The 27,186-nt window shown below is 37.7% G+C and overlaps 1 protein-coding gene across 1 annotated transcript in view; it reads left to right on the forward strand.

The window, feature by feature from the left end:
* Nucleotides 1-27,186, forward strand: part of LOC128017541 (basement membrane-specific heparan sulfate proteoglycan core protein) — a 1,082,135-nt gene that overhangs the window by 1,018,376 nt on the left and 36,573 nt on the right. Inside the window, exon 22 of the mRNA XM_052602945.1 lies at nucleotides 25,520-25,807. Within this exon, the coding sequence (XP_052458905.1) occupies nucleotides 25,520-25,807 (288 nt within the window). The remainder of the gene's footprint in view (nucleotides 1-25,519; nucleotides 25,808-27,186) is intronic.

The following is a 27,186-nucleotide window of genomic DNA, read 5'->3' on the forward strand; positions in this document are numbered from 1 at the left end:
CAAACATTATTAGACACTCGTTATTATTAATGCTTTTGTATCTTATTAATGTAAACTCTGTTTGAAAACCTGCAATTGTAGCTGTGTGTGGAATTATCTTCCTTGTGTGTCCTGTGCAGCGGCGCGCAATCTAATGTTTTTAGGAGTATGAGTATCCACCAGAGTGGATATTTACTGTACTTCGCAATCACAGTTTTTAGTCTTTGTCATGTTTGTTCTGGCCAACTGAGGAAAATATTGGAATATATATTCATATTAAGAAATTATTTTGCAGCTTTAAGTATGAGCAGGTCAGCAACGTGAACCAAACCTTTCTCGAGCTATCACAGATGCTACAATATTGTCAAACCTGTTGGATATTATCACCACGTGATCTCGTAATGTGTGACGCAATGACATGGTGAAACTAATCCAGCCAATCACAGTGCAGATGGTACAGTCTTATCATGCATCTTTATAAACAGAAGCGAAGCCACAAATTAAAGCATAGATTATCTATATAATACCATGCTTCATCGTACTGTTTAATTACCTCCAACTCTTTCTGCAGTACTGACAGCCCATGTTGTCCATGTCTTCCAAGCCATTGTTTCTGTCATATTCTCTTTTGTCATGGTTTCTTCTTTCTTTCAGATAAAATAACTTCACAGACCAATCAAAGGGCCAGCTGATCGTTTTTGCTTGAAGAAATGACCAATAATCACTGTAATTTCTCACAAGAATTTATGTGAGAAAACATATTTTCAATGATTGAGTGCCTCTTGACTGAATGTTTTATAGTGTGTGCCCCTCGTAAGCATTGTGTTATGTACTGTAGTGTACATGCAGCTATGACAAGATGATGACAGATGAGAAGAAATCTTGTTGAGTAGTCTGAGCAACACAGTGATTTTGCTAGTCTTTCAATCATGTAGTGTGAGCCCGGCTTATTCTTCACTGATCCCTTTGTAAGGGTGGTTTCCCTACAGAGCTTCAGGCTAAAGACTAAAGAAACGTTGTCAGCATGATGGTATAAAACTGTGCATTTCTAGTCTGTTACCACCCACTGTCACTTATACCAATGACGGAAATAAGTGCAGTTACATTAGCGAAGTATGGATGAGTGCATTCCTATTAAGTGACTATTTCGTAATGCAATGGGTAGCATTTCAAAGTTACTGTCCAATGAATGTCATCCTTTATTCTATTCTTGATCATGTGAATAAATTGATCAATATCAGCACTCCTGTGCCTTCAGGAATTTCAAATGGCCCTTTTGTTACTCGAGAGGTTTGGTACAGGAAAACAGAAGTCTTTGATAATTGTTGACCATACACTGTATCTGCTGAAATGTTAGCTGCTGAAATGTTAACTGCCTGAACTTGCCGCCCTGTACAGTTTTGCCTGTCATTCATGGCCACTGGACTACATAAAGCCTCTCAGGTCATGAGTACTACAAAAAGCATATGCAGTTAAATAATCTTTGTGTTGCTTTAAAAGTGAAGTGGATATTTTAGTTTTTTGGCCATCAGGCTCTCAAGCCACGTCCCAGGCCTGCAAAAATGTATTTTGTTTAAGACCGAGTGAATGAGAGACAGATGTATGTGTGTGGGCCCACTTAATGTAATGTCATAGACATTCTATTGCTTTTCAATTTCATTTATCTTGGTGTCACTTGAATAGAGGGTTTATATTGGAACTGCTTGTTTTTAAAGTGAATATTGTTGATACATATTTAATTGTCCATACTGAATCTATACTGAGTTATTTGTTTTATTAGTATTTATTTTCAAACCAAACCCAGGGCCCCATCCCATGTTACATTTTCTAAAGTAGTTCAGCTACCTATAACCAGTATTGGGGACAGGGGTTAATTTAATGGAGGCACCCTGGAATCATCATTATTATTATTATTATTATTATAATTTTTTTTTTTTTTTTTTTTTTTTGCTATTAATGTAAAATGAAAATGTTAATTTATTTGAGGAAAAACAGAGCAGCCATGGCTGGCACAGCGAGTACTAAAATGATTGCTGAACCCTGTAATTGGTGTAGGGGGTGAAGGTCTAGCTAATGCAGTTGTGATATCCAGAGTACCAGAAGAATCTATTGTGGCACACATTGAGGAGACCATGGATGTGATCAACACTCTTGGTAGAGAAAGGGAAAATACCTGAACTAGTTGATTCAGCAGTTTTGAAGATAAATATTTACCAATGTATTGAAGGGTTCTACAAAATATGTTAGTTATTAAACATACCACTGCATGGTTTTCAATTATAAAATTATAGACAGAATCTTAGATATTGTATAAGTGATTTATTTGAGCACTAGAAAAATAATAATAAGTTGAGTAATAACAATAAATAAGAAAAAAAAAGAATGAACTATGTATGCCAATTACAGTACATCCTGAGATTGCTATAAATACAGCATTCACTCTGATAGATGCTCATATAGTCAATAATCATGTTGATGCCGGTTATACAGATGGTAATCATACAGATGTGCCATATAGTCAATAATCACACACTGTTCATATAGACCACATTCTTGTTGATAACTGTGATTACACAGTTATACCAGTTAAACCTCACTCCTCCATATAAAGAGACGCGCTAGCGACAGACGCTAGTGTAACCCCTCTCCCCTGGGTCCACAACAAGGAGGCAAAATGACTTCAGCCACTAGCATCAGTCGCTGAGTCAGGGGAGTGAGGTTTAGAAGAAGAAAGTCATATACACCTAGGATGACTTGAGGATGAGAAATTAATTAGGTAATTTTAATTTTTTGGGTGAACTTACCCATTAAATTGCCTAGATTCCTAAAAGATCAAGGAAAGACTTGGGAGGATATTCAATCTGTCAAAGCCTCAAAGGAACTAGCCCTGAGTCTATCGCCAGAGCTGTTGGGGAACAGTTAGCAAAAAACAGCAAGAACCACCCAAGAAAGCAGTGCTTATCATTGTCTATTGGCAGAGGGTGAACCAACTCCAGGGTAAGGCTAAAAGCAGCCAAATGTATCAAACATCATAATCCCGTCTTTTTAGCCAACAACCAAACATGGGTGTCATGTAGGCTAATAAAATATGTTTAATTGGGCTGAATTTGTATTTAACGTAATTACAATTTAATAAAAAAAAACAATCAAAATTGATAATAAGGCTATATAATGTTTCCTTTACATGGTTATTCAACAGCGAATACATTATATATAGAAAGTGACATTATCACTAAGTGATCTATTGCAAGTTTAAGCACTCTCAAAAACAATTGTTATAGTCACTGAAGCTGTTTACACTGTGAATTTAATCTAATACGCACATTGTACGTGCATCTGCGCTTTGTTGTTTATGATCAGAGAACTCGTGGAATTCAGTCAGAGAACACGCACACACTCAAAACTGATGACTGTCAGCAATTAATGAATGCCTGTGATCATTCATTGCATTCCTAACCTCAACAGAATTGCATGTGATTGGTTAAAATTTGCAACACTGTAAACATGTTAAAATGAAATACGGTGCAACATGAGCAGATCTTAATTTGATGCCACAGTCATCAAGTTCAAGCAGTTCAAGCTGTAATAATGGCACATCCAGATGCAAGTCCTATTAAATACATAGAGGCTTTAGAAAGAGCGTTTGGAACAGATGTGTCAGATAAATATCTGTACTTCACCTTTTGAAAGCTGAACCAGAACCGGTGAGCTGTTATCTGCATTTTTGAGAAGGGCAGAGCGATCTCTAACCAAGGTCCTGCAGAAAGGAGGCCTAGATTCCACACTAGCTGAAAAAGCACGGGTTGAGCAGCTCATCAGAGGGGCTACAGAATCAAAGAGCCATCATCCTACCTTTTTGCAGCTCTGAAATTTGAGAAGATGAAAATTAGGATGCAGCCAGGCACAAGCTCAGAGCGCCTGTGGGGAGACATCATGTTAGAACTACAGAGATCAGATTGGAAACAAAATCAGTAGACACTTCAAGTAGCTCAGCTATACAAGCAAGAAGCTCATCTTTTAGGGATACTGATCACTTATTTTGTCATCGTTTTGGTCAAGATGGGCATATTGCTACCAGATGCAGTGCTCCAGAGAACCCAATAAAAGTGATTCAGAAGTTGCTTCATTTCTTGCGAAGGGTTAACCCTCTGGAGTCGATTAATGCATATACGTGTTATGAGTCATTTTCTCCTGATAAGCCCGACAAAAACTTAAATTACACTTTCAGTTTTAATCTTACAGATAAGAGCAATACATCAATCGAATTTGTAAAGGGTGTCTACTTTTTACTGAATACAGACATAATAACAACAGAACTTTGTGCACTTATAAAATAAAGATAACAAACAAGGTGTGCTGTCTGCAGCCTTTGTCTGTGCTGATCTTCATTTACAAACACATCATTAAAATGAAGTGTAACTCAGTGAATACTTAACGAAGAGACATGAGAGAGATATCTATAGAAAGCCTGACATGTCTACTTTTAAACTAAACAAGTGTTGCCAAAAACAGATATTCTGTGATAAAGTAATCCATATGAAAACAACGCGATGTCGGTTTTTCATGTCTCCCTTCATTATACATAACCACGCCCCTGCGTTGAACGCGCTATTCAGATTCAAACTGAAGCGCACGGATTGAATACACCCACACAGAAGAAAAAGCAGCGAGACTGTTCAAGTTTTTTTATTCTACTGTTTGCTTCGCGATGAGAGGAATAAGACATAAATCACCCCAAAAAGATGTGATGTGGTTGAGGATTTGAGATTTGGATTTCCTCAGAAAAAAAAGGATGTTTTCTCCACCTTCAATACCATGACTTAGGTGCCCTTGAGCAAGGCATTGAACCCCCAACTGCTCCCCGGACGCCGCAGCATAAATGGCTGCCCACTGCTCCGGGTGTGTGCTCACAGTGTGTGTGTGTGTGTGTGTGTTCACTGCTCTGTGTGTGTGCATTTCGGATGGGTTAATGGGTTAATGAGTATGGGTCACCATACTTGGCTGAATGTCACTTTACTTTTCACTTTTTCACTTTTCACTTACATACAAGATATGTCTTCTATATAGTTAATGGCAGGATCTGGTCATTTTGTAGCTCATATCCCATTTTTTACTGTCATACATGATGCATAGCTTATATTTTCTATTATTAAGGCAAAAACTAAGAATTAACGAAAAAAATTATGCAAGAACTTATGTATGTGCGAACATGTGAAATTGGTACCACATGTAATTGGCATGTTATGTAATTTAACTATGGCAATATATTAACATGATATACAGAGCCTGAAAGTAACGGAGTACATTTACTTGAGTACAGTACTTACTGTAAGTACAATTTTGAGGGATCTGTACTTTACTCGAGTATCATTTTTGGGGAGTACTCATGACTTTACTCAACTACATTTGAGAGGCAAATATTGTACTCTTTACTCCACTACATTTATATCCATAACCGTAAGTACCCTTTACTTCTTCTGCCCCGTCCACACGGAGATGGAACCCCAATCTTTTTTTTCCCTCGTCTCAAGAAATATTAGCGTTGTTAGCGTTCAGTGTTTGTTCATTTTTTTTGTTGCTGTTATGTGATGTAGTGGTGTTTGACTAGGGGCGAGACGTGGGCTGATGACGTCATATTTTCAGAAAATGTACGGATTCGCCGTCGAGAAGAAACGCAAAGATGGCGTTTGCCTATCCGCTAAAAAATTTGTGCGAAAAATAAAAATCTCAGACACCCTATCAAACGTCATTGGATAGTGCAAGAAGGAAGAGGAGGAGGAGGAGGTGGCGGAGGAGGAGGAGGATGATGAGGCGCGTCATGACAGACCTTCAAATAATATAATTTTTTTTTTTTTTCTGTTCAGTTTTTTGTCTTATTTTTGTTCTTGTACTATTTGATTGATCTTGAGTAAATAAATAATGTACATTTCTACATTTTGGACTTTTATTTATGTTGCCTAGAAATTATGGATTTTAATTTTACTATTATAGGTGAACATATAGGTACATACATACGTGCATATATATATATATATATATATATATATATATATATATATATATATATATATATATATATATATATATATATATATATATATATATGTACATATATGTGTAAATATATGCGTGCATATGTCACATATATTAAAAACCTATATCAAAGCCTATATTGAAACATATATGTTTATATAGGCTTTTTCCATGTGGGCGATCATTGTTTACATTATCAGTCATCTGTTACTTCAGAAAACTTGTGCACATCCCTATTAATAGTCCTACTATGCATGTATACGTTGCAAGTGTTGTTGTATTTCTTAAATATAACAGTTAATTTGAAATAACCCAATAACTTCTTTCAATAATTCTTACTCTTTGGGATTTAAGACAAGTCTGGGGTTGTCCTAAATTAAAGAAGTTATTTACAATGATTTTTAAGAAGATTATTTTTAAGTTTTGTCTTAATTTTTTATTTTTATTTCATTCTATATTAAATATTTTTAAGAATAATTTTTGGGAATACAAAATATTCTGAACTTTTTTTCTTTAAGTTAAAAAATAGGAAGAAAATTACAGTTTTCGTGAATCCGCCCCAGACTCTTAACAGTGATCTTGACGTGAGAGTTGTTCTTCTCCACATCGTAGCCAAAACCAACATTACTTTCTCTGATAACGGTTTTGGTTTAATCATACCATGGTTTCTCACTTAGCTGGAGTAATATTACAGTAAACAGAGGTAAGGCCCACCCAAATTAAGGCTGGTCGAACAACATCCAGTCGACCTGTTGGGGTCATCTGGCTGCAGAATCATGTCTGATCTTCTTGCAAGTGTTTCTTAAGTAAATATTTATAAATATGCAATCATTATGTGTCTCAATTATTATAATTAGTTTATGTTTGCAGAGATTTGATAACCATAAAAAAATTATAACATCTCTAATATAATCATAGCATCAATGTTCACAGTCAGAGTGAGTTCTGCAGATGCTTCTCTCAGTTTTGTGGTTTGGCAGGTGATGTACCTTGTAGTGGAACTCACAACATTTTGTGGGTTGTTTCTATTGTGGGCCTAATTCTTCTGTGGCCATGTGGAAAAAACTGTTACAATACGCCTCACATTTCCATGTGTTGCATTGGCTTCTTTAGCTCATCACTGAAGACACATCTTTATTTGTGCGTTGCTGACTTTAGAAGCTGCTTGAAGTGAGAAAATGACAGAAGTGTTAAAAGAGGCCTAATAAAGGTTGAGCTGATGGTTGTGGTTTGACTTCTGCTCTGTTTCTGCTCTATAGTTTTAACCAGAGCGGGGAAGATAGTTATTCTTATTCTGCATCTGTAGTTTCATAAACCTCAAAATACTACCGCAAGAGCAAAAGATTCCCATCAACATGTTCATGTCATTTTCATTTACTTCCCTTCTTAGAAAACATGTTCAATGTCACATTGAAGAGTCTCTGTTTTCTTACATTTATATCAGTTTCAATTCATATTGCTTTATTGGCATGACATACTTAGGTACACACTGTATTGCCAAAGCATTGTTCATAAAAGGAATAAATGTAAAATATATGTTACTCCTAAACATTTTAAATATTGTACCAAGACCCCAATGATCTACTCAGGTCAGGTCTAAGGCTGGTTGAACAATATCCAGTTGACCTACATGGAAATTCCCTTGTGGGGTCATCTCGCTGCAGAATCATGCCTGATCTTCTTGCAAGTGTTTCTCAATCATAATGTGTCTCAATTATTATAACAAGTTTATGTTTGCAGATATTTGATAACCATAAAAATGGTAACATCTCTAATATTATCATAACATCAATGTTCACAGTCAGAGTGAGTTCTGCAGAAGCTTCTCTCAGTGTTGTGGTTTGGTAGGTGATGAACCTTGTAGTGCAAACCACAACATTTTGTGGGTTGTTCTATTGTGGGCCTAAAAATGGTTCTGTAAATGGCCTGGATCTTCTCAGCTGCTCTCACTATGTGTTGCAGAGTCTTTCGGCAGGACGTGTTGTAGTTGCCATACCACACAGTGATGCAGCTTGTCAGGATGCTTGATGGGGTGTGGGGCTCTAGTTCTCCTCAGTTTGAGGAGGAAGTAGAGAAGCTGTTGTCATTGGCCAGTCCTGCATTGTTGTCTGTCGAGGAGAGGTCCACTGTGATGTGCACACCCAGGAAGTTGGTTCAGAGAGAGAATGTAGTCACTTCACCACCCGGCCAGGCGGCTCACCTCGCTCCTGTAGTTTGTCTCATCTGCTAATGAGACCCACCACAGTCGTGTCATCCGCAAACTTAATGAAGAGGTTGGAGTTGTGTGATGGTGTGTAGTCATGTGTCAGTAGAGTGAAGAGGAGCGGGCTCAACACACATCCTTGGGGGGCCCCAGTGTTCAGGGTGATGGTGCTGGATGTGTTTTACCGTCGACCCGTACTGCCTGAGGTCTTCCAGTCAGAAAGTCCAACAGCCAGTTGCACTCTGAAGTGTTGAGCCCCAGCGGTACCAATTTTTGAATGAGCTGTTTATGGATGATTGTGTTGAATGCTACACTGAAATCTATGAACAGCATTCTGAGTCCTTTTTGTCTATATGTGTGAGAGGTGCTGTTTTGTTCCTCAAAGCAAGCGAAGAAGGCGTTCAGCTTGTTCATCAGGGAGATGTTGCTGTCACAGGTCTGCAGTGGGGGCTTGTAGTCCGTCATGGTCTGTATCCCCTGCCACAGGCTCTGAGTGTCTCTGCTGTCGCTGAAACGATGGGCTATCCTCCTGGAGTACTGTCTCTTAAGCCCCTTTCACACTGCGATTCTGGCAAATACACGGGTAAAGTGTTTCGGCAATTGTTCCCAGGTTGCTAGATTTTGCACTTTCACACTGCCAGTGATTACCAGGGATATGTCCGTGCTTTCACACACAACCCGTAAAGGTCTCGTAATGACAGGTGATCAGGGCGTAACGAAAATGTTAGGCACATTATACTTTCACTGAAGCAAGCGAACGATCTCGGCGTCAGCGCGGAAAGTGAGGAACTAACTGATCTCTGCTTCATTACAGTTTGCACATATTTTTTTGTTTGAACGTTGAACTTCCTTCAAAACAGCCGGTAAAAGAGTCGCTCGATAACATGCGTCATCACTACAACATGGCATTAGATCTGGCTTTTGTTCACACAGTGCTCGTCCCAGGATTGAACCCGGCAATGTTACTAGGTCCCCGGCCTGGGTTCAGTGCCGGAATCAATACCGGGACGTGTTTGCTTTTACACAGAAGGCGACCCGGCAATGTTCCTGCAATTTGCAGGGTCTCGACGTGTAGTGTGAAAGGGGCTTTATCCTCTCTGATGCCGCGGGATAGGTTGGCCCTAGCTGTCCTCAGGCCCACCTCATCTCCAGCTTTGAAGGCAGCGCTCCACGTCTTCAGGAGACTGTAGACCTCTCCTGTCATCCACGGCTTATGGTTGGCCCGGACAGTGATGGTTTATGTGACCGTTACATCATCAATGCACTTGTTGATGTAGGCAGTGACAGTCTCTGAGTACTCTTGGAGGTCAGTGGTGCTATTGTTTGTGGCAGCCTGCTTAAACACATTCCAGTCAGTGGTGTCAAAACAGTCTTAAAGAGCCGCTGACGCCCCTTCAGGCCACACTTGAATCTGTTTGTGGACTGGTTTGGTGACTTTAATGAGGGGTCTGTATGCAGGCATTAGCATGACTGTGCGTTCACACTGCCGGCGTTGAGAGCGTCACAAATCGCTCTTGCCGCTCTGCTCACGACGCTGCAGAAAGATTCGTGAGTGCTCAGGCCGGTGACACACTGGCTGCGTGGCATTTCTGCTGCGTGTCAGGAGCGTGGCGACTGCCTCGTGTTTTCTGTGTCTTTACACACAAGAACCGTGCCTGACGCGGCGCTGGCGCGCTGCTGCGGCTGTAGGTGACATAGAAGGAGGTCGCCGACAGACCAGGATCTTGTCTTCATGACAACAATATAAACTTTTTTTTACACACCTACACCTACGCCTACTGATAAAGGACACCATCAACAGTATTGACGGCAAAATAGACTATGTTTGACATGTGCAATATTTGAAAATCGATAATTATTTATTTATTTATTAAATTACATTGATATCTGAATTTATATCAAGCTATAGACTTTCAAATCTCAAAATGTCATGAATTAATATGTACTTGTTTACAAAATGACATATAAACATATTTTCCTATTATATTTTGCCTGGAAACGCTTTCAACACGTGCGCGTGTTGCGTGAAAAATAGGCGTTGGTTCTATTTCTAGCATGCACTAGTTTTCCGCGCATCTCACGCAGGCAGTCTGCAAGCTCTAACCTGTTAACATGGGAGCCAAATTAAAAACAGACACGCCACGTGGCTGAGACGCTTGCGCCACGCATCCAGTGTGTCACCGGCCTCAGACGCTCTGACGTAGACCGAATGCTTATTTTGTATTTAAAGTGGCTGCAAAGCAAACAAGCTTGTTGACCACAAAGAGGGTAACGTTATAAGTTATCCTCATTAAATATTGTTGTGGACGAAATATTAAGATCCTTTACTTAAAATGAACAATCTCAGACACCTTTGTCCATGTATCAATTTTAATTTATTTTTTTATGTCCCTGTACGCAAACAGGGACACATCATAGATTATTGCAAACGCGAAACAGCAATAATCAACCTGTCCTCCATTGTGCTTGGGTACTAATGTGGTCGGAGCTGCGTTCTCTGGAATCCTCTCAAGCAGTGGACTTCCACATTCCGATTGGTTGCTGCCCAACCGCGTCATAGTTCATTACCATAAAGTAGCCTTGATTTCAACTCTCCTCGACGCTCTCAACGGCCAAGTCACGTCGCGCCACTCCTTGCCGCTGCTCGACGCCGGCTTACATTGAAAATTAATGACTTCCGGCCGCTTTGACGCTCTCGACGCCGTCGGTGTGAACGCACAGTAACAGTGGTGTGGTCTGAGGCACCCAGGTGGAGGAGGGCTTTGTAAGCTCCTCTCTGTGTTGTGTAAACAAGGTCTAAAATATATCTCGTATTATCTCGTGTTGGAAGGTTAATGTGTTGGTGTGTTTTTGGAAAACACACTCTTTAAGTCTGCATGGTTGAAATCCCCAGCTATGAAGAGAAAAGCATCAGGGAGTGCTGTCTGCTGCTCACTGATGAGCTGGTTCAGTTCATTTAGTGCATCGTTACTGTTACTGTTGCTGTTGTTTGGAGGAATGTAAACAGCAACGAGCAGTATGGCTGTATATTCCCTTGGTAGAGAGAACAATCGACACTTAATAATCATAAACTCCAGCAGGGGTGAGCAGTGTTTGCAGACCAAAACAGCATCGTGGCACCACGCATCATTGATGTAAACACAAATACCTCTGCGCTAACCCCTCTTCTGCTTCCTCTCACACTGCTTGTAGCGCCTCTGCTGTGGGTGAGATGCAGTAGTGGGAGTCGATGATAGTGAAGGCCCCCTGGAGCAGACAGATGTCCCACTTCTCTTCCGCGTGCGCGGAGTTTAACTCTAAAAATGTGGTTCTGCCAACATCCAGCAAAAACTCACAACTGTATGCACGCTTATTGACAAGTAGACAAGTAGACACGATGAAGACATACAAAAAAAAAACTGTGACTCACAAGACAAAAAACACGAAAACACAATTCTGACAGGACAGAGAGAAGCCCCTGCGTGTGGACACGCTGCCATCTTACATACATTGTAATTGTAATTGTTGATGAGAGAATAACTCAGATAAGAGCGGGCCTTACTTGAACAGAACTATATTAGAAGTCAGCTCATGATAATTACTTGCTATTCTCTGATCTGTCCATAATCTGTAAGGGCTTTGGCTTAGACGTCTTCACAGTGCACCTGAGACCCGTCGACCCGGGCCCCGACAGATCAGCCGGGTCAGGTCTGAATCTATTACTTCGGGTCCGGGGTCTGTTTAACATTGTGTGTAATAGCCGTGCAATCGGAGTCATCGGACTCGGAGAACACCCGGCTGTGATCAGACACTGCTTTTTGTAACTTGCAACTTGTAAAATTAGGAAAAGAACAGAGTGAGCAAAAAACAAAACAAAAACAACACTCTCTCTCTTTCTCTTTCTCTCTCTCTCTCTCTCTCTCTCTCTCTGCCGTCAGAAGCAGAGCGCGCAGAATGCAAGTGCACGCATGGTAGTAATTCCAGACTTGACACACTCATATTTAATATATTTCAAATCAGCAACAAAATTGGAGGTGAACTGTCACATGAATGTTTTCTATGACGCTCAAATTGCGTTAAAGCATATTTTAAGATGATCCAGCTAACACGTATGTGCGGTGCAGTCTCGAGAGCATGTCATGTTTCTATGGCAACCAGTAAGGGACAAACCACGCTTTACATTTTCTCCCATTTTTATACTAATATAAATAAACAGTTTAATCATAAACTTTTAGTGGTTAGATTCAGAATCGACGCAGAGCAGAGAGCACAGAGATGATAGCGTCAGCGACCATGGCACTGAACGAGCGTTCGTTATTATAGTTCAAAAGGGCAAACAGTCGAAGTTATTATGCGAGTTAACTCGAGTCAGAATGTACATGTGCACAGTTGCATTTGTCATCCGTCACCGTGACATCAAGTGGAACTTTGAAGCTGAAATTACGAGTGGATTAAGCTTGGACTTGGAATAACGAGAGGAATAACATGGATAACTTTCTTGTCAGAGGATTGTAAATGCATCAGTGGCAGTCAGGAACAAGGAAGAGAGACTATGGCTCCTTAATAAATTAGGTAAGATAGTTTTTCTTTTTTTTTTTTCGCAAAGTGTTTATTGACTTGTAATAGCAATTTAAGGTGGAATATGACAATCGGGTCCAGTCGGGTCTGTGTCTTCCTGGCGGGTTCGGGTTCAGCTTTCAAATAATATACGGATCCGGGTCGGTTCGGTACGGGTCTCGTTCGGGTTCGGGTACAAATTTTTGGACCCGTGAAGACTTCTACTTTGGCTGTGAAAGAACTAAAGAAAGCAGTGTGAGAACAATTACTGAACACTTTCTCTTTTCAAGGAGAAAAACAGCTTTAACAGCTTTAATGCACTAAAAGAGTAAATATATTAGAGTGGGTCTGGTTTTCTTCCTATTTCTTGATGTATTTGTGTGTAGAGTTTGTCTCCTCCCTCATCTCTTCTTGAAGTGTGAAAAGCAGGAAGTGTCTGATTTAGTTCAAACAGTCTGTTAATGTGTCAGTATGGGCTCCAGTGCACTGTCTCTCACACTCTGTGAGTATTTCATTATATTCTACACTATCTTCTGTTTTTAATACAGTATTCAGCTGAAGATTAATGCTTGTGCTGTGTGTAGGAGGGTCTATGAATCCACCGTCTTGCTGTTTATCATATTCTTTATTGTTCAGATTAATGTGATGATATGTTACGTGTGGATCAGATCCAGAGTTTGAGAGAACATGTATTTATCTGTGCTGCTTGTGAAAGATGGAGGCTCTGTGGACATGTGCTTTTGCTTGGTTTTGTTAAAATACACATTCTTCATATTTCAGGTTCAGTTAAATCAGATGTATTTGTTTAATATGAGTTTGGTGTTGTATGATATTGTATCTTTAAATAGACTTTCCATCAGAGACATCAAGAGTTTGAGAACATTGACCAAACACAAGTTATACTCTCTCACTTTTAATTCTTTCTGCTAGTCTTATTGAAAATGAATTGAGCATATATGTAGTCCCCCCCAAAAAATGTTGGTTCGTTAAATCACTCTTTAAAATGACTGAATTTCATTGCAGAAAACACAGTCTATCAAACATCTCACATCTGCCAAAAAATTATGCTTAAATGTTTCTCTGAACGAACTTCCGTTTTCTGAGACACTTTTAAAATACTTTTAACCAGTTTGTCTCAATATCATTTTTAGCAGATGTGTGAAGTCGGTTCTCAGCAGAAAACCACAGCTGTAGTTCATCATTAACATAAGAACATGTTCCTCTAACACTTGGCACTCAGAAAGTGTGTTCGGTCTTCATTTTGAACAACATATTTATTGTTTCTTAATATACTTCATATACATACTCGCCGCTGGCTCACTTTAACTGAACTCAGATTAGTTCATTTAAAATATACTTCATGTGAAAACACTGTAAGTGTTCAGATTCTTTCACAGTCACTATAGTGTCACAATTAACCCTTGAGCTGCTGGAAACCCTGTAACAACTTTGAAGGGCAGCCCTTTCAAAAAGTGCATTTAAATTAGGTGTTACTAATATTGAGATTATGGACCTCAGTTTTTGAGAGGAAAAAAAGCATTATTTGTGGATCATTTTGTCACTAAGCAATAAAATATTAAAATAATATGCACTGTTTATCACACTATAGTGTGTTTCAGGCTCAGATCAATGATGTCTGCAATCGATCAGTCTTAAAAAATAAATTCAAATCCTGTCCCAATTTAAAGAAAACAAGCTGACAAAAATATTGAATTTAATATTTAGTGATATAGAGCATAATGAGAGATTTATAAGCTATTTTTTGTAGGCCGGTCATTTTTGACCCGGAACACAGAAAGTGTAACAAGGTGGGGAAAATGTTCCAAAAATTATACAAAAAATGTTGTGAAGTTGTTACTCTGTGAGCAAAGTCAGTAGGTTTTAGTCCAATGTGATAACAATTAAATTGTACTTATGGAAAATAATAATAATAATAAATTCTCTCTGGTTCAAAATGTCCTGAACACAAGATGAGGAAGGAGTCGATGTTGTCAGAGTCAAACAGGAAGTGAGGCTGTGTTTCTCAAACACTTTGACCTGATGTGTAATATAGTACTTTTATATCTAATGGACATGTTATAATTTTATTTTTTTCTTATCTCTTTTAATTGGCTAAATCAAATACACTGCTGTACAATAACTAATCATTTGTGTTTTATATTTTTTCTCTATATTTTCTCTATATAGTGGTGTATATACTTTTATATATATTAAATATATTTTATCATTTCAATACTTTAATAGATAAATTAGCACTGCATTTTTCACATTTTATTATTTTTTTTTTAGCCTACCTGAAGATGACACACACATAAACATATTTTATTTGCCATATATTATTATCATATCATCACATATTTGTTGTCTTCATGTTTCATCTAAACGTTTGTTTTTTTATTCCTCTTAGCTTTGATAGCTGATAGTTTGCTAGAAGGGAAACATCGCACATCAACATTGTGTTATTTCTCTCTTCTGAACAACAATTAATTACTGTATTTGACTTTCTGTACGAGAACACACTCCAGCTTCCAGTATGAATGAAATATAAACTGCATGAGAGTGTTTAACGCTCCTATAGACATGTGCAGTATTCGGTAATGTGATATATCATGGTAATTAATATGCACGATATTGTTGTCGTGGCCACTTCTAAATACCATAAATACTTATATATAAAAAATATTCATAATTTGCAATGCATTTTAAGAATACTATTCCCATCAACTGTTCAAAATACACAACACCTCTGTTCACTGCGTGAAAGAGCGTGTGTTCTGATGTAATCAAGCACGCATGGGGAACACGTGAGAGACGCGCTGAATGAAAGCACATTCACTCTCTGACAGCAGATGGCGCTAAATAATGAAATGCAGCTGTTACCCTGGAAACCCCATAAATAAAGCAGCTGCACTACTTTCTAAAACGGATTTAAATAGACATTCAAATTTGAGGATCTGCTATGGTGTTCATCACAGCGCCAAATACATAAATATTTAGACTTAATAGGCTTAAAAAAAATTTTTATCTGGACTAGAACATGCCCTAGAGTTTTGATTCTTTATTATTCATTCACACTTTACATTAGGGCTTCAGTAGTTAACATTAGTGATACTACGGGTGGTTGAATGCTTGAATCTGATTGGCTGATGAACATTCTGAGGTGTGACATTATTTAAACGCACAGTGAATGTAGTTCCAGGCAGCTCTCTGACCGCATCACAGTTCCAGATCACTTCACATAGTTAACAGTAATAACGGTCACGCAGTTTGCACAAAAAGGTGTTATCAGCGCTGCCCTGACGATATCTGTTTCTTCTGTGTTTAGTGCTGATGTCCTTCATCCACTCTGGACTCACTCAAGGTATTGTGCTCTACTGATTTACATTTGATTTATTAAATATGAATAGTGTTGTAGTAGTTTATTTGTCTACATGGATCACATGAGGATCACACATTTGTCTCTTTGTTGATAATTCATCTCCATATTTTGCTGTTGTTCATCTTCACTCAGCATCATTTATAGGTGTAGCTCCTCATGCTGCTAAACACTGCTATTTCTGAAAGTTAAATAAAAATAAAAATAATAAATAAATAAAAAGCTTATTGTAGTTTATTGCAAAAATGACAGTGTGTCATTAACTCTTTTGTGATGTTCAGGTTATTTAAAACATCCTCAATGTGTAACTCTGCTGATCTGTAATGATGGTTCATGAGGACACACATCTGTATAATGACATGAATATTATTACATAAACGTGTGAACAGATGAGAAAAAAAAAGAATTATTCTGTTACATAATGTGTCAGAATATTGTAACATAACTACAAAAATGGTACTTTAGCACAAAACAAGTTAAACTTTGAAAAAGGTTCATTGTTTTGTTCAGTGTTGGTCATCTTAAGTAATTAGTTACAGTTACTTATCCTAAAATGTAATTGAATTAGTAACTCAGTAACCACATTGTAAAGGTAATCAGCAAAATAACTGTGACATCATTGTTTATGTTCTATAACGCTATTATGTCCTATAACATCTTTAATATATAAGATGTTTATTAACTGATTGAAGAATAAAAACACTATAAGTATTTTAGAAAATGTTGTATTTATTTGAACTCAATAGACTGCAGCCTGCCATATGATATGCATAGAAATAAAACATATAAACAATAAATATTGAAAATAAAATTCAAGAGCAAAATTAAGACAAACAAATGTAAATTTGGTAACTTGGTATGTCTTATGGTGCGTTCACACCAGATGCGAATAGAGCGTCTGGTGCGAGTGATTTCAATGTTAAGTCAATGGACAATAGACAACCTCCGGAAATCAGTGAAACACATTTTTAAATAAACCGCATATTTGAGTTTAAAACGACTACATTCTCGCATGAAATACTTTTAAAACTAGATTTATTCGTGCAAGTCGGGTCTGATGTGAACATAGCATTAAATATTCAGTACAGTAACATGTTAGCATGTGTTGATGAGGTGGTTCATAAGATTTGAGTTGCATGAGGCAGTTGTGGATAAAGTCTTTTTTCCTGGGCATAGCGTGCATGTTACAGAAACATTCTCGCCTTTAATTCCCAGTACTTCCAGTTCGAGAACACCATTATCGCTGATGCCGTCCTGAGTTTAGTGGTTGTCAGAGCGTGCAGTGAGACAGCGTGAGCAGGGCATCGCACACCCAGCCAATCATCATCGGATCTGCAACAGTGTCAGGCAGCTGATGTGTAGCCACTAGTGATGGGCATTTCGGCTCTTTTTCGTGAGCCTGCTCGTTTGACTCAGCTCACTGAAAAGAGCCGGCTCTTTTGGCTAACAAATGGCTCTTTAAAAAACAATAATGTTTTGACTATGATAGGTGTGAAAACAATTCTAATTATCAATTCTAATAAAACCAACCGTCTGTATCTATGCGAGCCAGCTCCCATCGTTCAACTACAAGAGCTGGCTCATGTGTGAACGACCCATCACTAGTAGCCACCAAAGCATGACACCTCGCGCTTTATTCAACCAAATTGTAGTAACGAGACTCTTTACATTCTCAGTAAAGATAACGGTGTTGCAATGATGTTAAAAGTAATTAATTAGATTACTCCGTTACTGAAAATGTAACTCAGTTAGTAACGCAATTATACTTAAACGCTGTTACTCCCAACACTGGTTTTGTTATAATGATGAAATGTCTCCACATCAATCTAATATACCACTGAGTGATCACTGCAGCCGATGTGATTTCATGTTATTATTTAAGGACAGCAATCTCCCAGTAAACCATAACACACTGACCAGGGCCGTCGCAAGAGGGGTGAAAGATGGTGATGATTATAGGGACCCACGGCCGAGGGTGGGGGGCCCTGGTGATCTCAACCGTCTGGCTGAGGCTAGCCTAAATAGACGATCAGGACAGTTGACAGGCCAGTGCTGCGTGTCGTCACGAAAGCTTATCGTTTTCATGTGTTTTTAAGCTTGACCACTTTCCAATCTAAACATTCAAAGAGTTTAAATCATTCAAACAAAAGACGCGGCAAAGCTGAACTGGTTACGCGCGCGCATCTCACAGACTCAGAGCCGCATCTCACAGACACCGACACTAAACCGAGCTCTCGTTTGTGAAGTTCTCCTCGAATTTCCTCCTGCACCTGAATGAACGAATACAAATCACAGTTTAAACAAACAGAAAAGGATGTGAAAAAGCCCATTTCTAGCACCGCGGTGTTCTGGCGTTTAGGGCTCAAGCAGAGAAAGGCGTCTCAAAACACTTGAACACAGAATTTGCCTCTTTTGGCTCTTGTACCGACAAAAACATACAAAATATGTCAAAATACCCGTCTTGGAAAGGATGTTTGAAAAAACTGTCGGTTATGTCTCATGTGAAAGTAAACATTAAGAAAAATACCGGATGTGTATTATATTGGATGCTTCATAGTCTCTTAAAGTGACCGCGCCTAATTTAGCCACTGGCTGCTGTAATGTTAATCCAAGAAAATAAAAAAAAAATATATATATATTTTTTTTTTTTAAGTTTTAACAGTAGGTGCAGGACACTATAATTAATTTAGGTAAGAGAGTATAGCAAAATAAAGCAAGCTGTGACATTTTATACCCCAAAAATCTTCATACATTGGACTACTAATGGAATTGATAGAAAAAAAAAATACCAAAAATGATTCAGACACTTTGACCTCACCACGTTTTGCTTACGTGTTTTTCTTTTTTTCCTGAATTGCTAATGCAACCTTTAAACACCACAGACTGAACAAAATTAAGCATTGCTTGGTAATTGTTCAACAAAGTATTGATAGTTGTGCAAATATTGTCAGTTGTCTGAAGTTTACATTACATATCTTTCTATCAAAGTTATCGGACATTATCAAGATTAATTTGTTCTGACAGTTCAACTCTGAGCAAATAAACTATGATAATGTAAGAAATGTTGAAGGTGTCTGAATACATTTTGGTTTGACACTTAATTAAATGTTTACAGTGAAGACTATGCAGTGCTATTTTATATTTAATTATTTGCTTTATATACCTGGACACCTACAAACATGAAACAACTTAAACATTGTGCAATTAGCACAAATAAATAGATATAATGAACATATAAATTAAACTATTTCAAACAGGGCCCACTTGTACAACCTTCACCGGGGCCCCGCTGACCCCAGCTACAGCCCTGACACTGAGCATGTTATCTCCAGGAGAGAAAGATAGGATTTACACAAAAAAGTGTTCAAACTAAATCAAGGTTTCTCAAAGTACAGCACTGGAGGACTGTGACCCATAGACATGAACTGATTACTGTTGAGAGAAAAATAAATGAATAAAATAAATTAATATGACTCAGGGATCACATCTCCTGCACCAAAAAATAAACTAAAATAAAATAAATGATTTATTAAAACCTCTGACTGAAAACAGCTCCACCTACCGACCAGAACAAGAACTGTTCAATAATGTTTCAATAATGAATAACTTTCTTATTTCAAAAACCAGCTGAATTGACAAAACAAGTGAATAAAAAAATATTGTATTACAAATTTTATCATAACATAGTAAATTTTAACCATGTTTATGTCACTATCAACTACATGAAGTCAGATTTCCTTGAAGTCAGCAATTTTAGAAAATGTTGTGTTGATGTTCCATGAAGTCAGCAATTGCCTTGCCTTGCTTTATTTAACTTTATTTTTAATTTTATTACATGCCTTTTTTTTTTTTTTACATTCCCTTATTGTATAGTTGTATCTACATTTTATATTTGATCTAGATTTTTAGGCTTTAATGTTAATGTTATCTGTATGCACCGGGGTCTGAGAGTAACGCAATTTCGATTCTCTATATGTATGTACTGTACATGTGGAAGTATTGACAATAAAGCAGACTTGACTTGATATTCAGAGTTTATTTTCTTCTGTTCACAGATTCACCAAAATCTACTCTGACTGTGACTCCAGACAATACAGTATTCACTGGAGAGAGAGTGAGACTGACGTGTGTGATTGAGTCTGATCACAGAGACTGGAGGTATGAGTGGTATAAAGACAGTGTAAAGTTACAGTCGTCTCAGCGTCTCACTGTAGACAGAAACACTCTCACTATTGAACGATCTGAATCATCTGATGAGGGTCAGTACACGTGTAGAGGACAGAGAGATGGATCAGTCTCATCAGAATCAAGCTCTGTTTCTCTCTCAGTGAAGGGTGAGTTTAATATCATCATCTTCATAAACTCTCTCTTCTACATGAGAATAAGATTCAGTTGTGTCTAGACGTGGGCCGTATGATATTTTGACAGTATGATAACCTTAAGCAAAAATATCACGGTTTTATTGTTACAGCTCTGAAATGTGTTATTTTTAAATGACTGGGTAAATAAAACTTTTTTCTTCTTCTTCTTTAAAATAAAAAGATAAAGACTGACATCTTTATTTAACCTAAATCTAAATCAAATTACAGTTATATAATTCATATACATATCATTTATCTAATTTCATATTGTTTAGTTATACAATAATAATCATACACATAATTTGATTGAATAATTAATTTGAAGCAAGAACCGAATGTTCAGACAATCTTTGTGAAATTATTCCTCATAAACTTCTCAGAAAACAGTCAGCTCTCCTCAGAAAGACATTCATATAAACCTCCAAATCAATATTGAGGATTTTCTTCAGTAGTTTGAGCATCATGAACAGTAACTGTGTTCACATCGCCAGCGTCCAGAGAGTCAAAGTGACCAGAAGACCTTCATTTTCACTGTGAGCCGCGTCCAGCTGAAATCAGGGAGACTTTAGGGTGATGAGCTGTGACTGCACATGGGTGTAATCATTTAGGAGACGGATTTACTGTGATATTACAAACATACAATATGACATAACATCTGAAAACACAACTGACCGTCTATGAACATCAGTCAATAAAGCATTTTTAAATAATGGCACTTAAAAATCTGAACTGAAATTTAATTGCAACCATGTAACCTATGAATGCATGAACATGATTTATTATTATTATTATTATTATTAATTTATTTATTTTTATGAAAGAGAACATATAGCCTACAGTGTGGGCTGCTTTTGCTGCTTGAATTTGTCTTTCAACAATGATGTCCAAGTTTAAGAGCTAGAAGTTCAAATATATATAATTGTGTTTCTCTATTTAACAGCATCCTCTTAACGTACAGCAGTGAAAGACGTCTTCTCTCGGGTAGATTGTGTGTTTTCTAGCTGCAGGGCTCTCAGAATCACTAGCCTGACGTCCCGGGGCTTTTGTGTCTTCAGTCGGGTCAGAAGTGTATCAGGACTCGGGCTAAAGCAGATCTCAGAGGGGTCCTTAAAACTCCTGGAGTGAGTAGTGTCAAACTTAAGGCCATGAAAAGATCTGAATATGTTCAATAGTATAAGAAATGTCTTGATTATAATCGAAAGACAAGAGTCGTGATATGGCTGGGTTAGACTTTAAAGAGCGATGATGTCACTGAATAAATACGAGCGCTGCATGTTTCATCAAAACGCGTCGCAGATGTCTTTAACTGAATGAATCTGAAGGAACCGACTCTCCTCAGAAACGTGTCGTTGTCATCTTTATGTCATTTCACCTGTGAGCGAAGCTGCTTTGTGTTCAGACGTTACCGGGTCAGATCCCTGCAAATATCAACTCATGTTTTAAAGCAGCAAACACAGAGTTGTACATTAGAAAGAAGTTAATGTGCTCTCTAAATATCTACACAATTGAGACAGTAATATTTATATTCATCGGTGTGCAGAAGACGGATGTAAAAGTTCCTTTAAGAGTTTGTCTCTCATCTTCAGTCCAGTGTGCAATCTTTTCCTGTGACTGCAAATACACATTAATAAAAATAAGACTTTTTGGTTTTATTTTAACAGTTGCATTAAAAGCATTTAAGTCAATTTAAAAAGATTACTCTACTAGAGGAAAGTTCTCCATCAGATCTATAAACCATCTTCTAAGATCTGACATGTCCTTCTAAACAGGAAAACAATTAATTTTTAATTTCTCTAAAACGATTCATATAAACTAATTCAGACACAGGAGTAAGACACAAATCAGTTCATCACAAAACCACAATACAGCAAGTCAGTAACTACAAGATTACACCTACGTGAGGTGTGTGAAGTGATTGAGAGGTTCTCTTGTTTCAGAAAGGTGTATAACGTCAGTTTTAATCAACACTTACCAGAGTGAAATCAAAATAAGCCTCCATTGCCATAAACCAGAGGTACTGCATATTAAATATATATTTTAATAACATTTTTGTCTTGCAGAATAGCTGAACAGCATTAAACTGTTAAAAATGAATGTGTACTTTTATTTTTTTTAACAATGTTGTCAATTTAATCTTTTGTCAATTGTTAACTCCCGATGATCATGAAGATACCGCAGTCATTCCCATAATCTTGCAGAAAAACTCTCTGTTTAAATAGATGATTTTATAGTGACTTATTCAGTGATAATACAAGATAAAGAATAGTTCATAATCACACAAAGAAATATTTGAAGTTACAGTACGTTTACCTTTAAATCACTTCCAGTTTTTCTGACCATTTTCCAGAGACAACGTTCTGTGCAAGTTTACTAAAGAACAAATAACAATAATAAAAAAGGCTGGAGAATGAGGTCCTCTGTTTTGTTTGATCATGTTTGGAGCACTAGACCTGAAACATGAACAGTTCTTCACTAAAGTCACACATAAAGTGTCCCAGGCCAGAGAACATGAGCACCAAATGACACAAACTGAGGCTGGTCAGGGGAACGTGGCTCCCATAACACACGTCTTCATTAAGTTACATTAGGATGTTTTGGTAGGACATGTCTCCAAATTCTCCTGCAGTTTTAAGGTACATAGAGTCCAGAAAGAGCAGCTCTCTCTGTCGAGGTCTCATCAGCTTCATGCAGGGAATATGCCGTCTAAACTAGAACAAAATAGCATGTTTGTATTATACACCTATCAAGTTAAAATAGCACATATACTTTAAAAACATCATCAATACAACAAATGACTAAAGAAATCCTTTCTCCTTATCTTGGTGTTTCTCAAAATCACTAGCCTGATGTCCTGGGACTGTATTGTGTTTGACCGCTCTGCCCAGCTGGCTAATGCAGATCTCCCACTGTCCTTAAAACTCCTAAAATGAGTTAAAAACTCCTTAAACTTTAAACACCTGAACACAACAAAGCTAAGCAAACAGATGAAACACTGAGCAAGTCCAGAACAGAGAGTGTGAGCTCATCTGCGGTTGAGATACCAATTTGTAACCCACCAAGTCAGAGCGGGCTAATGACTGGCCACCACCGTTAGTGTAAGCTTCAGCGCTTGTACAAGCAGTTTTATTACAATTCACAAACACCAACAAACACCAACTTTCACAAAGTAATAAATATCTAAGACAAACCTCATTCAGGGTAAACAAGGAAAGAAAAATCCCGCTTTTGACTCCAACAGGGCATAACTATCAGTGTGAAAAAATACAACCACTAACTGAAATTCAAGCCTGAATGTAGCACAGTCACAGCACTCAGAAGGAAATATGGATCACCAGAAACCCCAGAAAAATCCCCAAAACCTCACCAGTGCCAGTCACAACCATGGAGGAGACCCTGCAGCCACATTAAGTCAGGAAAGAGGACAACTACAAAAGAAAGAAAGAAAATCATAATAATCCTAATACATACGTAATACAAAGCAAGCACGGTGCAATTCACCGCAATAAAATATATTAACAATAGTAACAATAGTCGTGAACACAGAAACAATGAGAAAAACACTTCAACATAAAAGTCCTTAAACACAAAACATAAACACAAGAGCATCATCATGTCAGTATCATGGATAGAAACAGTGAATCATTTTTAGATTAAACAGACGTTTAAATAGATTTAATTTAGTATCAAATATGATGCACAAAATATAATGAACCCAGAAGGACACACACTTGAGCTTCCATGTTTATTAATTTAATATTAATCTATTAAATACAAATACATTATTTAATAAAATGCAACATTTAAAACACATTATATGTCTGTAGTCAGAGTGAAAGCATATGTTTATAATATAAAACTGTATTATTTGGTGAATCCTCAATATTTCTATTCTGGTGTCTCTATTGTGCTCTTCATGAGAGAGAAGCACCAAACCAAAGCCTTTTCAACTCCATTCCTGATATAGCACCACATTTAGCATTTTAATAAACATTTATTTATGTTAACTGTTTCTATGCCTTAGATCCAATAATTAAATATGAAACTTGTCATTTGAACTCTGTTTCAGTCTTGTTTGGAGTATATAGTGAGATCAGTGTCATGTGTTGAAGTGAATGGTGACATGAGTGTATCGTTACACACCTAATGATTACTTTAGTCACAGAGTTCAATAGAGATGAGTTTAGTCCTGAAGTCAGAGAGAGTGAAGTGACTTACTAAACCAAAACACAACAAACCATGACACACACACACACACACACACACACGTTTGTTTTGGTGAAAAGTGGGAACATCCCATATGGCCCTACACCTAACCCTCACAGGAAACTGTGCATTTTTACTTTCTCAAAAAAACTAATTCTGTATGATTTATAAGCGTTTTGAAAAATGGGGACATGGGTTATGTCCTCATAAGTCACCCTCTCCTTGTGATACCTGTGTCATACCCATGTCATTATACAGAGTTGTGTCCTGATATGACACAAAAACGAGCACACACACACACGCACACACACACACGGACACACACACAAACACACACCTACACACATAAACACACACACGCACACACAAACACACACACGGACACACACACACGGACACACAAGCACACACACACACACACACACACGTACACACACACACACACACACATAAACACACACACGCACACACAAACACACACACACGCACACACACATAAACACACACACGGACACACACACACACGCACACACACACACACACACACACACACACACACACGCACACATAAACACACACACGCGCACACACACACACACACACAGTCATGGTGTTAGTTTACAGTATTTGGTAATATGAGGAACATTTATACATGAAATATTGTAATTAGTAGTTTTTTTAATTTAGATTTTTGAGCATGAGTAAGCCGGAGACTTATGAAATATGACAGTCTTTGTATAATATTCATACTGTAAAAGTATATAATACTGTCAGACTTTTTATTTTCTTCTTTGAACTGTTTGAGTCACTTTGTTTTTATCTTAACAGACTTACCCAAACCCCAGCTGACTGTAGATCCAGAGAGTCCTGTCTTCACTGGAGAGACGGTCAATCTGAAGTGTGTGATTGAGTCTTACAGTTACTGGACATATGAGTGGTGGAAAGACACAGACAGAGTAAAGTTACAGTCGTCTGATCGTTACACTGTAAACACACACACACTCACTATCAGTGGAGCTACTAAATCTGATGCGGGTCAGTTCTGGTGTAAAGGACAGAGACATGGAAGTCCTTCATCCTCACAGGAGAGCAACCGGATTGATCTCGCTGTAAATGGTGAGTAATTAAACTAAACACTTACATTTACATTTAGGGATGTAACCGCCATTAAAAAGAAAAGAGATGCTCAAGTGTGTGTGTGTGTGTGTGTGTGTGTGTGTGTGTGTGTGTGTGTGTGTGTGTGTGAGAGAGAAAGTGTGTCTGTTCTAGCGCGTCACACATGTGTTCAGGGTATTTGATTCATGTTTGTAACAATCACTCATTCATTCATTCATCTTTCACTTTTATCTGTCGTCTGAGATGAAGTTATTATAATATTTGAGTTTTCTTGATTCAGACTTGACTCACAGACTGGTATTCTGACATGAGCTTCATGATTTATAAACTTATCTTCATCCGTGGAAGAGAAAACATTGTGCCACAACATCCTATCAGATTACTTTCTCTCTTTTTTTCACTTTGTGTGTTTGTGGAGGATCATTTCATTATCAGCAGAAGGAAAGAGGAGTTAAGGAAGAGAGTCGTATCTGAGAGTAATTGTGTCGTCTGGAAGAGTTTCAGTAGTGTGGAGAGATTGTTTGGAGAACGTTTCGAGGTGGAAAGATGGCTGTTTGTTCAAACCTTTCTTTTCTTCTGAGTGATGTTAGGTGTGTTATGAAGTGCCAAATTACTTTTAAACGTGGCACTGTCAGATCGTCTGCACTTAAAGTTGTTCAGAAGACAAGTATCGTCTGCTCATCAGCTGTTCTGGGGTCTGAAGATCCTGATACACTCTCCAGATTTCATCATGACCACAAACTTGTTCAGTACGTCTGTCACTGTTACACATACTCAATTACTCATTTATTTATTTAGTTAAACTTTTTTTGAATCATAAATTAAAATAAAGAATAATTTAAAATGTAAAATCACACATAAAATGTCAACTTCAAAGAATACACAGGTGTTAACCCTTACATCAAATTCATATTTTTCCCCATTAATACAGTAGTTTTCATCGCTTTCTTATTAAGCGACGAGCAGAGAGATTCATAAAATAATTTCAGATCAATACAGAGAATCCTTAAATTGGGCATACAATCAGAAATTTTATATTTGTGCCACAAAGAGTTAACAGTTTCAAGATATCATTCAGCTCCTTTGAACCTGATTCTCAAATAAAAAATAGTACATTAATTCTCTCAAACCTAAAAAGTTTGTTGTAAGCTGAGAAAACAAGCCAAGACATTTCGTTCCAAAAATCATTTCCATAATCACATAAAAAAATAGTGTGTTATTGTTTCCAAATTAGAAAGACAGAATGTGCATTGTGAAGAGATGTCCAACTTAAATTATGAGAGAAAAGAATTACAGGGACAGTACTGGTGAAGAGTTTTATAGTAAAGTTATGTCCTCTTGTTAAGTTAACATTTACTTCACAGGCTTGAAGTATTCAG

Source organism: Carassius gibelio, chromosome A7 (genome assembly GCF_023724105.1).
Source record: "Carassius gibelio isolate Cgi1373 ecotype wild population from Czech Republic chromosome A7, carGib1.2-hapl.c, whole genome shotgun sequence".
Classification (NCBI taxonomy): domain Eukaryota; kingdom Metazoa; phylum Chordata; class Actinopteri; order Cypriniformes; family Cyprinidae; genus Carassius; species Carassius gibelio.